This window comes from Cornus florida, unplaced genomic scaffold (genome assembly GCF_030987335.1).
Source record: "Cornus florida cultivar Cherokee Brave unplaced genomic scaffold, ASM3098733v1 CherokeeBrave_3.0.0_Hap2_Chr06, whole genome shotgun sequence".
Classification (NCBI taxonomy): domain Eukaryota; kingdom Viridiplantae; phylum Streptophyta; class Magnoliopsida; order Cornales; family Cornaceae; genus Cornus; species Cornus florida.
In genome coordinates, this window is record NW_026775576.1 from 92,668,889 (window position 1) to 92,678,634 (window position 9,746).

A 9,746-nucleotide genomic window follows, 5' to 3' on the forward strand; every position below is an offset into this window, starting at 1 on the left:
TGTAGCTGTATTTATCAAATTGGAAAAACAGGTTGATAAATCAAACTCAATCAACTGAATTCGCGATTCGGCAATGTGGTTTGATCTCAAATTTAAAAATATAAAACCGTTTATAGATAATTTGGTTCGATTATAAAAAAAACTTACAAAGTTAAATCAAATCATTATATAAATATATGTAATGTATAATAGAATAACAAGATTACTTTTAGTCACTCAGCTATATATAATTATAATATATATTTTATTTTATTTATATAGTGAATTGAATTATAAAATAAAAAACTGTAGAACGGAACAACACTAATCCCTCACAATTTGGTTTGTTGGTTTCGTTAGTTTTCTGGTATAATAAAATATTATATCATATATAATATATATTTTATTTTTTATATATACTGGAACCGCACTAATCATTTTTGTTTTGGTTCGATTCTATTAGCTTCATGATTAGATTTGGGTTTAATTTTTATGAAATCATTAAGACTGATTTGATTTTAAAATCAATTTAATTTGAATTGTGTATACCCTAATGCCAGCGACATGAAAATCCAAGATTTCGTAAAATATAATTCTCAATAACACAAATATATATATATATATATATATTACTGTAGTTGGAAACTTGGATGTACAAAAATGAGTGAAAGTGAAGATAATATGGGTACTGAAATATATTTTAAGGTCATTTTTGTAGATTTAATTTTGAAAAAATAAAAGTATAAAAAGGACGTTAAAAAATTAATTTTATACCCCTTGGAAGTCGTATCGTATTATAAGATCGCACGCATTCACGCACGTGACCCTTCTCCAATATCCCCTACGTAGAAATCAGCTGCTGATTGTTTCGATTGAGGAAGATTTATTCATCGGCTACAGGTGAAGAAATCTTATTTCTAAGGCCACTATCGAAACCCTAGGTTCGTTTTTTCTCTCCCTTTACTTTTCTTGTTAACGATATATACTTGAATTTTGTTAATTTTTATTTGATTTCCCTAAGTTAGGGGTTTGTGTTTTTTTAGTTTTTTACCGTTTGCTTTGAATGAAATTATTATTATTATTTTCTTCCTTTGAGATTTAATTTTGCTGGGTTAGAGCTGAATGTTCGATTTAGGGTTTTTGAAATTTTGTGATTTTATGTTCGATTCCAATGTAAACTAATATTGAGCTTTCTTGTCTTATAAAATAGGGCACGATAATGAGATTATAGGGCTCTTTTGGATTTTCATTAGGGTTTTCATAAGACTCCATTTAAGTGTGTTTTAGCTAAGGGGTGCCAAACTACGAATCACTTCAATTTTAAGGATTAAACCCTAGTGATGTTATTTGGTATTTCTCGAGAGTTCACATTTGTTGATGAGAGAGATCATCTTGTTCTTCATGTAACTAAATATTAGGTATGTTTTGAGCTCCAAATTGTGTTGCCATGATTAAAATTACAACATAGTTCTGTACATGGATATATCAAATTCCATGTATTACCGGCTTTTTTGCACATGATGATGTAATAACTTATATGTGGTATGAGTCTTTGGATTTGTTTATATTTGTTTGTTTTTGGTATATCTGATGCAGATCAAAACCTGGCCCGTACGTATGAGTTGCACATTACTCCCATCTGCGTGAAATATAAACGAATGATTTGTTTATAAGTGTACTTCATGTTTGGATTTTTATTTCCTTTCATTCATCGGAATTTTTTCTGTTCTTCTTTGTGTAAATTATCTTTGCCTTCCTATTATTGTTATCTTTTTTCATAGTGTTAATTTTGATGCCCTTAACAAGTATCACATTGGATCTCCACACTTTTATCCCACTGATTTTTATCCAAAAGGAATTTTGGCTATTAAACAATAAAATTCATTGAACTAGATGATCTTCTCTTTCAGTTGTATAATTTATTTAATTTTGTGAAGTTTCACTTTGCAATTGTATTTACATTATATATTTGGCAGTGTATCTATGAGGGTTTCTGATAGTTCAATTCATGAGGTTTAAAGCAATTTATGTGAAATATGATATATGTTCAATTCACAAGGTTTGGAGCAATTTTTGTAAACTATACTTATATGCTTGTAACCTGACCTTGCCATGATTATGGGCTGGACTCAAGTTGAATGTCAGGTTGGATTGGATTTGGCCTGGAAGAGCCCTCCGTGCAATTCGTGTAATGCTCTTGCCCTCCCTCACAGATTTATTCTATTACCCTTGGACCATTACAAACCTGTTAAATCCGAATACATGTCAGTAGAGATGACGTGCCGTGCTTTAGTTTTGCACTAAATTATTTAGATAAAATCCTTCTTGTTCAAATTTCATATTTTCTTCCCTTTTTATGAACTAATGGGATAAGCAAGCTGGACATGCTGATTGTGTTCTTATGGCTCTCTTTTACTTGTCTAGATTTATAGGATTCATTCAATTTCTTTTTTCTTCTTAGGGAAAGAAGCTCAATAATAGCTGGGACCAAATAATCACTGGCAAAATCATTTGATATTCATCATCTTATTCAGAAAAATGCCCAAGGTGAAGACAAACCGTGTCAAATACCCCGAGGGTTGGGAACTGATCGAGCCTACTCTCCAAGAGCTACAAGGAAAGATGAGAGAAGGTTCTGATCTCCTTCTTCTTCTTCTTCTTCTTGTACACTGTCCTGAATCCTATTCCCCTCTCTTGTTGTCTGAACTTTGTTAAATTATTAGTGGTACTAACTTTTCTTTCTTGAACAGCTGAGAATGATCCACATGATGGCAAAAGAAAATGCGAGGCTTTGTGGCCTATTTTCAAAATAGCACATCAGAAGAGTCGCTACATTTTTGACCTTTACCACCGGAGGAAGGAAATATCCAAGGAATTGTACGAGTTCTGCTTGGATCAAGGCTATGCTGACCGAAATTTAATTGCAAAATGGAAGAAGGTTTGTCTTGGACCGCCTGGAGAATCTTTTCCTGCTAAATAGTATTTGCTCCGTTTTTCCTTGTTGTGTCTGTCTGTGATATAGTAAATAAATATTTAGAACTCGTTGTGTTTCTACCCTGCCTGGCATCAGTATGGATGTTGTAATTAATGTGAATAAAAGCATGAATTTCTGAAAGTATCTTGAGAAGAATATGAGGGGAATAAAACAAGGCATGTTATATATAAAGGTGGTTCCTGATAAAATTGATAATATTCTAGATGTCACAAATAACTCGTAGTCATTCACGACAGTATAGATGTTTCATGAAATTCTATGCATTTTCTGCAATATAGAGTATCTTTTATGAAATTGTGTTACATATTCTTATTGCATTTTGAAACTTGTATGAAGGTTAGAAAATGTTAGTACAAATTATGTGCAAGTCCTCATGATTTATGTTTGACTTGCAGCCTGGTTATGAACGCCTGTGCTGTTTAAAATGCATTCAATCTCGGGATCATAACTTCCAAACCACATGCGTGTGTCGGGTCCCCAAGCACCTGCGGGAGGAAAAAGTTATAGAGTGTGTGCATTGCGGTTGTAGGGGCTGTGCGAGCGGAGATTGATCAATTCTCTTCTACCCAAATATATGATGCGAACAACTATTATTCTTGGCACCCATATATTATCTTGGTAAATGTGTAATATGTGATAGAGGGTCGACTTTTCTTCTCCGGAACTAGGACTTAAATATTGTTGTTACTGTTTATTTCCCCTGGTCATCTGATGACAAATGGTCGTGATGATTCACGGACATGTACCAAGGGATAGTCCTATAAATTGTCAAAAACTTTACTCAAGACTTTCTAGTTTGCCCTTGCTGACCTGATTGGATGTATCAGATCTTTTCGGCGTGGAGTTTTGTAGCAAAGTATACCAAATTGGCGAATTGATGGTTGCGAACACATGTTAATCTTAAATGTTGGGAGGCGGGAGGCTAACCCTTGCTATGGGCAGCCTGGCCTGGATTCACTAATTTAAAGGGTTTTAGACCCTTTGGTTAGTTATAGACTTACTATGTGGAAAGGTTTATGATCTAGTGTGTGTGTGTGTGTGTGTATCTCTGTGTGGGTGTATTCTTGAATGTTCTCTTAAATGGAGTGGGATGGGCTTACATTTTTGTTAATGTCAATAGTCTCGTCATTTTATGTTTGTAAATAGAACTAGATAAGCTTGAACGTGTTTTAGAATGTTTCCAAACATGGTTAATTGGAAATGTATCTAGAAATTATGAATGTGGCTGGGCGAACTGGCCGGCTCACATTGACCCAGCCTCCTAGAGTAATCGGTATACCGAACCAGCCTCCTGATACCGAGACTGATTGATATACCGAATGTCTGTTACAGTTTGAGCCGTCCGGTTTTATCGGAGCAATGGCCAAGCTGGGTTTGGCGTTGAAACTGACCTCTTCTGTTGCTAGGAGCTTGAAGCCTGCATTTTGGTCATTTTATCTGCAGTTCTTAGACAAACAATCTCCTCTCTTCAGGCAAACAAAGTAAAACTATATGGGTCTTGAGTACAATTAGAATGCAAGACGGGGGAAAGAAAATCACAAACATATAAGATAGAGAGGAGACATTGAGAAAAACGGTGGACGTCGTTCTTGGAAATTATGGCCACTAAGAATATTTTGATCTTATTTAATTCATACAAGGGTATGTTAAGTGACTCGGCCGTTATCAGTCGCACGCCATTTTGGTGAAAATGAGAAACAAAGCTCAATATTATACATAAAGCCCAGCATGGTTTATGGTTTATCAGGGAAAAAAATTCACCATAATCGATTCCGTTTCTCCGCGTTCATTTTCGCAGCAGATTTTGCTATTGGAAACCATGATCATGATTCAAGGTCTCCTGTTCACCTCTTGGAGGTGTCAACCCTCATAAGTCTTGTATTTATTTGTTCAGAGCTAATTTTATACCTTTAGTTTAGTCCTGTCCTCTGAGGGAACACCCTTTATTATCCAATAATGTATTTACTGACTATATATATATATTTGGCACTTAGCACGATTGGGTTGTTGAGCAGCTATAATGGTTGTTAGATCTTCAACAAATGATCAAAAAAGTCAAAACTATCTACATGGCATAAATAATGTTAATACAGGTGTAGAAACATGATGACTCTGCAGAATTTAGGTTTAAATTTCCTTGAAAGACAAGACAAACTCAGTTTCATTCACTGATTGTCATTTGGACATTAGCTCTTTATATGAAATTTACCAATCATAACCCTTTCTGAGTCCTAAATAGATCGTAAGTAACCTGTACATGTAGATAGATCTTCTTTGGGATGAAATAAGTATTCCCATTTTTTTTTCTTTTTTTCTTTTTTTCTTTTTTTTCGGGATTTGGCCATGGTTACTGGGGTTTGGGAGTTGATGAGAGTGGGTTTCGAATACGAGTCAAAAGGCCGTAAACCTACATGCCGTAGCACTGGACTAGCACCACACTCTCAGTATGGAATAAGTATTCACAGGGGAAATTTAGTAAATATAATGTCAGAAACCAATTTTTGTAATTGCATTGCACTTCGTCCCCTATAGTATAGACTCCAAAAACTGTCAACACCAATAGGAAAATTTGGGCTTCTTTCATTTTCATGAAAGATGAAATTGAAGGCAAAACCTCTGGGTCATGTTCTAATCACATAAAAGGGGAAAAAAATGGCTCTCCCATTGACCACGACATTATCCACACGGGTAGAGTTGGTAAAAATCCTCATTGTTTGAGACGATTTTGAAGAACTAATTTTATATATGGGGACAGGGATGGGATGAAGGCTTCTTTGAAAAACTCGACGGTTTCGGACGAGGGTTGCCCCATCCCTCTCCATCTCGAATATATTATAAATTTATTAAATTACCTTAACATACTTTAATATATTATTCAAATAGGTTAAATATATATATTCACACAGGAAGAAATCCTAACTCTCATTTCGTTTCATGTCTCGAGTCTTGTGAAAAAAAAAAGAGCTGCGAGTTGAGATCATAAAAATCCCCACCCTGGCAGGAGCCGCCCCATTTGGAGTAGTTTTGGGAAACCGATTATATAAATGGGGACGAAGAAGGGAGCTACTTTGAAAAACTCGACAGGTTTTGAAGCGATTATGGGAGTAAAAAAATTAAAGGAGGATGGAGATGGAGAATGAAATCCCCAGTCCCCACCCCAAACCGTCTCATTATCATCCTTACGCACCGATGATTTAGGGCGAACCCTACACTCGGATATAGTATATGTGATTCACACAAAATACAAAAGTATTTAAATTTAGGGAATTTCATAAGGGAGTCATGATAAAAAGCATTTATTTTTTATTATTACTATTTTATATTTTATTCTATCTATTCTTGGTGGGTGGTTCTATTGACTTATCCCAGTTTTGTGCCAATTGCTAGAGGTGGGCACTTGCTTCTTCTTTTGGATTCTATCTCATGTCTAAGTGATGCACTTCGGCCTAACTCACACTTGGATTACACAAGAATATTCTTTGAAGTGGTGATCAGTCTCCATATAAGAGATATCCTCTGTTCTTCTAGAAGACTTCACAACTTGGGAAAAATAATAAATTTTTTCTATAAGAGATATCCTCTGTTCTTCTAGAAGACTTCACAACTCGGGAAAAATTATAAATTTTTTTATTTTAAAAAAAAAAAGATTCTTATGATTTTTAAGACTAGAACCAACCGGAATGTGTATATATGAATTGAGGGCGATGGTGATAGATAATGGGTTGTATAAAATTTCAGGAAAAAAAGCTATCACGGGAAAGCTCAACCATGTCTTTTTCAACGACTAATTCAAAGACTCCTTGTTTTCAATCTAATGGTTGGTAGCAAAATCTATGAATCTAAATTAATTCAATTTTAAAAAAAAAATAACACATCCTTTTGACAAAAATAAGAGGTGAAAATTTTCACAGTTATAGTGCTTCTGGAATATTAGATATGGTGGACCTTGTGAAAAGGATTGAAAATGAGACAACGAATGCATTTTTATGCGTTAGAAATTCAATTCACTTGAGGCAATCATGAACAATTATAAATAAAATATTTATTGAACCAGTGTCTACCTGAAATGTCTAAAATTTTGAGAAGTCGCCAACTTTCAAATGCTTTTATACATTAGGATTTACACGTGCGGAATTATTACTGCTATTAGTTTTTTTTTTAACAATCTATTGATATTAACAAAATACTGCTCGTTTTTGTTTTTATCTTCTTTTTTTTTAAAATTAAAATCTTATTTAGTAAAAGTTAAGAAAATAAAGAGGAGATTCGAGTTTCTTGCATACCAGCCTAGGGTTTTCGAAATCTACTATTAAAAAACATAGGGGTATATAAATTATACCACTTTTTGCTTAAAGTGACGGCTGGCCGACATAGAGGAGAGAATCTGAGAAAGAAGAGAACAAACTGACAGAAGAAAGTGTTTGAAAACCCTAGAACTGATTCTTTTTTTTTTTTTTCTTTTTTTTTTTTACCATCTTGATTGTGAGCATGTTCACAATTTATTAAAAAAACATAGATCGAAAATTAGAATAACAATGGCCAACTGCCTCCATTGGCACACAAGTGGACTCCACCTAACAACACACTTGGTCACATTCACATTACCATAACTCACGACAATTCGAAATTCAATTAAGATTATCCAAAACAAAACCAAAAAAAAAGGGTTTAGTGTCACCTCGATCATCATAATTCAAGAGAAACCCATGGTCAACCCACCAAAGTCGTCTTCCACTGTATTTGATTTTTTAAATAAAATAAATAAAATGACACCAGTTATTCTGTAGTGTAATGACAATGTTTGAAATATTGAACAGTGTAAAAAAAGTACAGTACTTTTGAGAGTCCATTATGGCTTTTTTTTTTTTTTTTTTTTCCTCTTTCACGTAACAAAAGAATTGTAGTAAGTGCTTTTGAGTCATCATGTTCTTTCTTTTTCTCTGAACAAAGAAGTGCGGATTAGTGGATACACCCGTCAAAATCTTCTCCACTTACTTGCTTTTCACGTTTTTACGTGGACACTTAAATTTTGTTTGGTAATTGTATTTGTTTATTATTTATTATTTAAATTTAAATATAATAAGTGTTTATGTATAGTTTTTGTTTATAAATAAATAGATACATTATTTGATAACGTAAATATATTTATTGAACAGTGTAAAAAAAGTACAGTACTTTTGAGAGTCCATTATGGCTTTTTTTTTTTTTTTTTTTTTCCCTCTTTCACGTAACAAAAGAATTGTAGTAAGTGCTTTTGAGTCATCATGTTCTTTCTTTTTCTCTGAACAAAGAAGTGCGGATTAGTGGATACACCCGTCAAAATCTTCTCCACTTACTTGCTTTTCACGTTTTTACGTGGACACTTAGATTTTGTTTGGTAATTGTATTTGTTTATTATTTATTATTTAAATTTAAATATAATAAGTGTTTATGTATAGTTTTTGTTTATAAATAAATAGATACATTATTTGATAACGTAAATATATTTATCTTATTTTTTTAATAATAAACAAAAAAATTATGTTTATTAACCTTAAATTATATGGCCTTCAAGTAACAAATTGCTACTCTAATAAAAAAATTTAAAAAAAAATTCAAAAGGTACTCATTGCTTAAGTTACATTTCAATATATCCATTATGAAAACCCACCAAAAGAATAATATTTGTTTTGCTTATTAGCTCTATGTTTTCTTCATTTAAAAAAAAAAAAAAAAAAAACGTCGTTTTGACTTTTATAAAATTAGTCTGTGTGAACAATAATTATATAAGTGAATTTATATAATCGATAAACATAAACAATATTAACAAACTTGTTTTTCTTCAAAATTTGTTTATATAAATAATAAATTGAAAACATAAATAGTTACCAAAAGGAGCTTTATTTATTCACAAAATGTTCCTCAAACTCTAAATCTCCTTTTTTAAAAGAGAGAGAATACTATTGAACTAGAAGTCCTTTGATATATGAGAAATAAAGTTCATCATATTAATAATAAAACTTGCTAATTATAATAGTGGGAAATTCGCATATTAGTAAATACTAACAAAATTTAAGCAACTGAAATTTAAAACCATTATAGTAGCGAAATTCCCTAATGACAGCTATAAACTTCACCCACAAAATGAAACTGCGAAAAGATATGATTGGAGAGAATTTTGATCCATAGAACTTCTCTTTTGCACAAAAAATTACTCTCGATTGTAATGATAATGTTTAAAATTAAGATTTTTTTATATTTTTAAAATTAAAAAATGGAAACGTATATGTTTTTTTGTCATTGTGTTATATTGATAGTAAGAAGAAAGTTGATTCTCATCCATTAGGAGGAGACAAGTAGTATATTTCACTGGGATTCGCCAATCTCTACTTAGCAGATGTCCGGTTTGATTAAGAAAAAGTTAATCACGGGTTGGCTTTTAAATTACATAAAGTCATCTGATGCAGGTAATACATCTATATTGTTAGATGTAACAAACATTGTCATCAACAATGTCGACAAATTTATAGACATTGCGTGTCAATTACTCTCATTTCATTTTCATCAATCCCTTGAAATTTCAATTTCATTGTGCGAACCAAATTCAACTTACATGAACAGGTTTTTCTGTTACATCATCCATCCCTTTAGAGTATTTGCAAATAAGATACATTTTCATCATAAAAAAAGAAAATGTAAATGTAAATGCTTAAAATAGAAAGTATGAAAGTGTTATTCCCAGCCTCCTTATTTGATTATGCTTCTCATTTCAAAAAGTAGTATTTAGACATGC

The 9,746-nt window shown here is 32.5% G+C and overlaps 1 protein-coding gene across 2 annotated transcripts; it reads left to right on the top strand.

The window, feature by feature from the left end:
• Positions 1-763: 763 nt before the first annotated feature.
• On the top strand, positions 764-3,830 carry LOC132312924 (protein BUD31 homolog 2). 2 transcript variants are annotated; one of them, XM_059811491.1, is made up of 5 exons: positions 797-920; positions 2,114-2,167; positions 2,441-2,611; positions 2,730-2,917; positions 3,370-3,830. In XM_059811491.1, the coding sequence occupies exons 3-5, from the start codon at positions 2,518-2,520 to the stop codon at positions 3,523-3,525; spliced, it is 438 nt and encodes a 145-aa protein (XP_059667474.1). In that variant the 5' UTR covers positions 797-920; positions 2,114-2,167; positions 2,441-2,517; the 3' UTR covers positions 3,526-3,830. The 2 variants fall into 2 exon arrangements, with proteins under 2 accessions (XP_059667473.1, XP_059667474.1); XM_059811490.1 differs by lacking the exon at positions 2,114-2,167 and having other exon boundaries at positions 764-920.
• Positions 3,831-9,746: the final 5,916 nt, after the last annotated feature.

Coding starts and splice junctions, on each gene's coding strand:
- LOC132312924 (XM_059811490.1), top strand. CDS start 2,518: ATGCCCAAGGTGAAGACAAACCGTGTCAAATACCCCGAGGGTTGGGAA. Junction 2,612..2,729: donor ACAAGGAAAGATGAGAGAAG/GTTCTGATCTCC, acceptor TTTCTTGAACAG/CTGAGAATGATCCACATGAT. Junction 2,918..3,369: donor TAATTGCAAAATGGAAGAAG/GTTTGTCTTGGA, acceptor TTTGACTTGCAG/CCTGGTTATGAACGCCTGTG.